This window comes from Littorina saxatilis, linkage group LG7, assembly GCF_037325665.1.
Source record: "Littorina saxatilis isolate snail1 linkage group LG7, US_GU_Lsax_2.0, whole genome shotgun sequence".
NCBI lineage: Eukaryota > Metazoa > Mollusca > Gastropoda > Littorinimorpha > Littorinidae > Littorina > Littorina saxatilis.
Genome location: NC_090251.1, coordinates 25,636,655 through 25,643,949, shown reverse-complemented (window position 1 = coordinate 25,643,949; position 7,295 = coordinate 25,636,655). Strand labels below are relative to the sequence as shown.

At 40.9% G+C, this 7,295-nt stretch overlaps 1 protein-coding gene across 1 annotated transcript in view; it reads left to right on the top strand.

Moving 5' to 3' along the window:
- The window catches only part of LOC138970162 (uncharacterized), a 56,077-nt gene extending 48,782 nt beyond the window's left edge, over positions 1-7,295 (top strand). The window contains exons 11-12 of the mRNA XM_070342651.1: positions 4,707-5,318; positions 6,496-7,295. Of these exons, the coding sequence (XP_070198752.1) occupies positions 4,707-5,318; positions 6,496-6,531 (648 nt within the window). The 3' untranslated portion in view covers positions 6,532-7,295. The remainder of the gene's footprint in view (positions 1-4,706; positions 5,319-6,495) is intronic.

The following is a 7,295-nucleotide window of genomic DNA, read 5'->3' as shown; positions in this document are numbered from 1 at the left end:
CTTATGTGGTTCTTGTGCCTAGGCTGTGTATTGGATTGTCATTGTATGCCTGCATCATTAGTTGTCAGTAATTATTACATGTGCTGATTGTTCTCTTTGCCTGCGCGCGTATAGTATGTTGGTTATGATTGGTCATAGTATGTTTGCTTATGTTTGGTCGTTATCTTTGCCTGTGCGTGTATTGTATGTTTGGTCGTTTTCTTTGCCTGTGCATGTATAGTTTGTTGGTTATGTTTGGTCGGTTTCTTTGCCTGTGCGTGTATAGTATGCTTGGTCGATGTATATATTGTAAAGCGCTAAGAGTAGACATTTTTCTAGAATAGCGCTATAAAAGTTTGCATTATTATTATTATTAAGTCGGTAGATTCCTACACTGGATAAAAGACAAGGTTCACGTTTTGAAACACATTTTCTGAACACTTTCCAGAAACAATGGTGTGTTTTTGTATGTTTGTTTTTTTAAATTTCATTGATTCGGCCTTGTTGTTGCAGTTGCATGACATTTAGAAAAACGACAGTAAATCATTTTGATTCATTGTCTGCCGTTTAAGGATGGAAATATGACACGGGGAAAAAATACCGTTGTGCACTATTGCGAATGGCTGTCTGTACTCTTGTTGTTATGGAAATGAGAAATTATGGAAATGAGAGTGAAAGGTCAATTTGCTGATTGCAACAGGAATAACCGGTCTGCTTCGAGTTACAATAGAAATGAGACAGCTCAAACCGTCCAAACTGAGCCAGACAAAGCAAGACAAAGGGGTCTGTGGTTTGTAGTTCCACGTGTGTTCTCACCAGAGACAAATCCCAAGACTTTGCTGCAGAACCATAGGTAAAAAAAATACGGTAATGAGAAATAATAATAATGGATTCCAACAACACTACGGATAGTTCCTTAGTATAGAGTCTGGGGATGTGAGATGTGCATGATACATGTGTTGTTTGAATCTGACAGTGATTGTATGATTTTTGTATACATGTATTGTTGTCACGCGCTTTGAACTTCTGATAAGGCGCTTTATAAATGCCCGTTATTATTATTTATTTATTATTATGATGAATAAAACGAGAGTAAGTCGAAAGTGGCTTTACGATTTTGTGTGTTCTTTGAACATAAAGGGAGAAATTCCAAGACTGTGACTCAGAACATTGCAAAATTTATTTTTGTAAAGGTAGCGATTATTGTGAATTCCGGCTCCCCCCCCCCCCCCCCCCCCCCCTCCGAATTTTTTTTTAAAAAAGCAAAACGATGGGCTATTCCGCCTACTTAACAGATTGATATAACTACAGTGCTTATTCAAGTCTGAGCTTGTAAACAGCGCGCGCACAGAAGAAGTCGTGGTAAAATATTTTTATGTTAACGTAGGCAGTTTTCTACAGAAATCAGAAATTCGAGCCAGCTTAGCCTGTGACAGCCAAAAAGGATCATTACCTTGACGTCCTGTTCAATTTGTGAACGAAACAAGACAAGCAATGCGACCAAACACAATAACGTGGACAGTCTGGACGAAACAATGACTGCCCCCCCCTCCCCCTTCAGATTTGATCACGTGACTTGTCGAAGTGAGCTCTAGTAATATCGCAACTGACGTACTGAAACACCCGTTAGTGTTCAACAGGAAGTCACGTGCAATCATAGCTTACATTAAAACTGCACTGATGGCGTCATGTTTCACTTACGGACGTTGATCGTGTAATGTGATTACTGCCTTCAATGTCAAGGTTATTGAAGAGAACCCTGATGTTTACATGGCCCGCGTGATAGCCACGTGATGATAAACAAGAGGCGAAGCCTTCAAGGCTCACGTAAGAAATCGACAAACAGTAACACAAACTCAATCACTCCGTCACACATACACACACACACACACACACACACACACACACACACACACACACACACACACACACACACACACACACACACACACACACACACACACACAGTAAGCATAGGTGAAACTGTGCAAGAAAGCGAGACACTAGATCTGCCAACTAGTCTCGGCCCGCTCACAATAACAATGACCGAGACTTTCAGTAATTCCTTCGCGTGACGTCTAACCCTCTTACGTCATAATGTGACGTCTTCAAATGTTAAAGTTTCTATCACACACGTCAAACACTTTTGACCGAGACGTAATCTTCTTATGCGAGCTTTATCCATAGACTCGGAAATGTTAAAGTTTCTATCACACACGCACGCACGCACGCACAGACAGACACAAGTTAGCATCGCATAGGCTACACTCACGTGAGCAAAAAACGGCATGCTTGCGTCAAGGCCTGATAGTCACATGATGGTAGCGAGTGTAGTGTGGTATTAAAAAAAAACACTTTTTATTTGTACCCTACTTGCATTTTATTCTTTTCCCGTTGTCTCTTCTTGTCTTCATTTCTTGCAGTTAGGCGAGCCTTGTTTCATGATGTTAAGTCAGTCAGTCAGTCAAGTTTTATTCCGATAAAACCCCGTGAGGGTACATGGAAAATTAAAAAAACACAATAAAAACACATTTCATTCAACACCAAATAAAAGGAACTAAAACAAAAAGAAATCAGGCTATGTACAGAAAGGGAGTTGAGGGGTGAGGGAGAGCAAAAACAATACAAGAAACAATTCAACAATAATAATAATAAATAATAATAATAATAATAATAATAATAATAATAATAATAATAATAATAATAATAAAACACACAAAGTAATTACATACATTTCTTTACTATGGGACATGGGGGGAAGGGGGAGGGGGGGGGGGGTGATGGGTGAGTTAACATAAGGAAAAAAATACTATTACAAACAACACAAAACAGATAACGGAGTATAAAGCTAAAAGAGAATTAAATTTTACTCGCTTCTCAAACAGTCCATGACAAGTGTCATGAACTTTGCGAGTTTTAGCAATAAACTCTTTTTTGTAGTGGAAAAAAGCTCTCTGAATTTAACTGAATTGGGGCGGGCATAATAATAGCACCGTAACAACTGTTTTCTATAATTGGTAAAAAAAGGACATACAAAAATATAATGGAACTCGTCCCCAAGGTCACCTGATGAACATTTGTGACAGATTCTGTCTTGTCTGGGAATACTAAGAGTCCTACCTTTTTGTATAGGCAATTTATGATTCAGTGTTCTAAATTTTAAAACAGCGTTTGCTAAATTAACCGGCAGGATGGACAAGTACTTTTCAAACTCAAAATTCTCTTTATACATTCTATAATTATAATAAAACTCATTGTTATTTATTTCTGAATGCCAGGTTTGGACAAATTGGTCTTGTAGCCTATTTTTCATCAGTGCTTTGAAAGTATTAAAATAACCACCATCCGTTACATTATCGATAGTTTGATTGTGCCAAAAATCACTAAAGCCTAACTCATTTAGAACACCATGGACAGAAAGCAAAAATTTTGACTTGTATACACCAGATTCATACATTTTAAATAAAAAACGATATGTCACACAAGAAAGTTTGTCAGAACCATTTGAAAATGCAAGTTTGTACCAAAAATTCAACATACGACATTTCGCTTGAATACTTACAGGGAACTGACCTAATTCACCCAAAACCATGTTTGTTGGTGTTGATTTGCCAACTTTCAAAATCATCTTAAAAAATCGTATCTGTAATTTGTTAGCTAGATCAGACATGTAAGGGCACCATACTTCAGAACCGTAAAGTAAAATAGGGACCACAGTTTTTTCAAAGAGGTCAATTTGGACATCAAGAGGCAAAAACAGTTTTCTAGTTTTACGTAATAAAGCAAACATGGCCTTGGAGGCACGGTCATACAAATTCTTCTGTGCAACAGTAAATTTACCATTGTAGCTAAATTTAATACCCAGGTATTGAAAATCATACACAATATCAAGTTTTCGACCATTGAATGTAAATGTCGGAACTTTTCTTACTTTCCCTCTTGAGAAAATCATTACTTTTGTTTTAGTTACATTCAATTTCAAAAACCAATCTTTACAATATCTGTCCATAATATCTAGAGCAATCTGCAAGGATTCTGGCGATTCAGCAAAAATAACCGTATCGTCAGCATACAACAAAATGAACAACCCATACAGAACGTTAATATCACTGTTGTCACAGTTTACATTTTCGGATTCACGTCCTAAGGTATTTAGAGCTGACTCCCGATCAAAATAATTCTTCAGATCGTTTAAATATACGGAAAAAAGCAGGGGAGACAAGTTCTCACCTTGTCTCACACCGGCAGAACAAGAAAAAAAGTCAGACAACTTAGTGTTCCACTGTACACAGGACTTAGCTTTAGAGTACATATCTTGAACAATCGTCAACATCTTACCACGCACACCACAATTTAACAATTTCTGCCACAAAAAAGAGCGGTTAACAAGGTCAAAAGCCTTTTCATAGTCAACAAAAACACAGTACAATCTCTTCTTTTTAGACAGGAAAAAGTCTATTATAGCATTCAGGGTAAAAATATGATCAGTCACACTATGGTCGGAACGAAAACCTAAGGCTTTCGTGAAAAGACGTTTTCCGGAAATAACTTTGTCGGGATTTACAAGCGGTGTGAAAGAGTTGCGCCCCTTACCTTTGACATTAAAATTCTTTCACATTTTTAAACTAATCCGACACATTGGTTGGTTCCCACCCAGTTGGGCAATTTCTTGAGCACACCACTCCTGTTCACAGATTATCATTGACCATTGCCCTCTGTCCATGCAGGACGCACTGCGAGACCCAGCGGAGCAGGACAGCGAGCCCGAAGCGAAGAAGTTAGCCGAGGAGGCCATAGACGCCGCCATTCAGCTGGACGAACAGCTGGAACAGCAGCACAAGAAAGCTGCCAAGAACTCTCTCCGCCCCCGCCTCCTCCCCAAACGAGCGGGGAGGGGCCAGGTGACCCGGAGCTACACCGTCCCCCGTCGCTCCGCCAGCATCGACGACCACATCGAAACGTCCACCGCCAACGCTGGCTCCGCTAGCCCTGGGGGAGGCAGCAACGTCTTCTACGTCAACGACGCTTTCGCTACCCACCGCGCCAGCGAGAAAGCAAAAAAACGCCACGCGGTTTCCTCCCCTGAAACCTTGGTCGGTCTGGCCGGGGACAGTAGTGGTGGTGGGGGAAGCTGCAGTGGCGGCAGTGGTACCTCCCCCTGTCTGCCTGTGGCGGAGGAGGAGAGCTGTGAGGGGAAGGGGGAGGGGGCGGAGACGGTCAGTCTGGGGGGAGGGGGAGCGGGTGCCAAAGACTCGTGGGAAGGGAGACTACCGCCCAAGTGCAAGAGCAAGGCGTCGGTGAGGAGTCTTCCTGGACCGGGACCTGGCCAGAACTTTGTGGTGAGTATTTCTTGATAACCGATCGACGTTTCTTTTAATCCGGACCTCGGATAGTAGACATTCACCGGGTCCTGGCCAGAACTTTTTGGTTGAGTTTTTCTTTATATCCGACGTTTCTTTTTATCCGGACCTTGGTTTTATTTTATCTGAGTAATTTGTTTTCACTTGTCTTTCTGTATCCGTCTTTCAGTCAGTCCCAGTGTCTGTCTGTCCCTCCGTCTAATGGTCCGACAATCTGTCTGTTTGGCAGTCTGTCTTACTGCAGGTTTTTCGTCTGTTTTTCGTCTGTTTGTCATGCATGTTTTAGGCCTATGTAGGCCTGTTTGCCTAATTCTTAGCGTTTTGAATGTCTCTTCCATTTCTAAAAGGCCTTTGATAAACAAATAAATAAATACGTTGGAGAGACAGATGTGAAGATGTAAATTCAAGGTCATCGAAGAAAAACTTCACGGAATGTTGGCGTGATGTTTCTCCGAACATGAACTAAATTTATAAGGACGTATTTTGCAATTGAATTTCATAATCTTTGTGCACAGCGAATAGTTGTGTTGTCTGAAAAAAGATCTTTGTCTTGTGTAGTTATTTAAAAAAAATTTTTTTAAACAACTCACGGAACAAGGGGCAGCTGTAAAAGAGTGAAAATCAAACGTGGGCTGAACGGACTGGGGAAACCAAATTATGAAATTGTCTCTGCACCTTCCGCTCCTGATAGATTTACCAACATTAGTTGAAACACACCTCACCAATAAAACTCACCGTGACAATGTATGTAAAGACACACTCCTTCCCGTGTAAATAGTTCGGGTCACCGTCTCAGATGTGGCCAGGCTTTTACACGGGAGAACACCATCCCTCCGCTTAGTCACATACCAAAAAAGAACAACCTGGGTGCTGTCCGCGCACAGTGAGAATGGTTTTTTTCTGAATTAATTTCGTAAAAGCCATCAGTGACATTTTAAGAAATTAATTCATAAAATAATTCCAACAGCAAGCAGTCAGGATGTTCGTTTTTGGTATGTTTCTAAGTTGAGGAGCCTCATCCCATGGGAAAGCTTAGCCAGGTCGAAGACACTGAGCCGAAATGTTTTCACGAGAAGGAGTGTCCCTTTAAGTAACATAAAATCTTTTTTTTTGGTGGTAATAATTTTTTTTCTTCTATCCTTTTTTTCTTTTTCAGACCTTCGAGGTCACCACGCAGGTCACGTACCTATGAGCCACCACGCACACATCCAAAGGGAGGCCAACCGCCTTCCAATCGATAATACTCTCAGCGCTAACTCAGACATCACTGCCCCACGCCCTAGGAAATTGGTTAAGGCCAACAAAAAATAGTCTGTTTACGGTATCCCGACCGACCCTATTTTTTCGCGCGACCCTAGACTTCTTTTTGACATTTGGGGGAACAAAAAAATAAAAAAAAAAAGTCTTTGTTTTTTGGCAAAATAACTTAAAAATATGTTTTGGGGGAAAAAAAATTAAAAAATAAAAAATCCCGACCTTCCGACCCTATTTTTTTGGCCTATGTTACCGTAAACAGACTATTTTTGTGTGTGTGACCTAAGCACTAATGGACCTTCAAGCCCGCTCGCTAAGGAGCAGAAATCAGCGTCTCAGTGAAAGATATTTTCCTTACCGTGTAGACCATCATGTAAACCCCTGAAGACATATCCAGGCTTCTACATGGGATGAGAGCATTCTTCCACTTGAACACCTAACTAACAATCTACAGCTCGGCAGCTTTCTGTGCAGAGTACAAGTTTCTTGGCAGAATCATTGCAATTTCGCAGAATGACATAGGTGTCAGTTACGTAACTAACTGAGCCAAACATTCCCACCCTGCATTGGCAGCAACCAGGCTGCTGAATGTCGGTATGTTTCTAGAAGAAAATGTCAGCTTTACGCCCTCACGGCAAAGCCAGTGGGGGCATGTTACACGTGGGAAAATCCGGCTTTGTACAAAAAAATAAAAATGCAGGG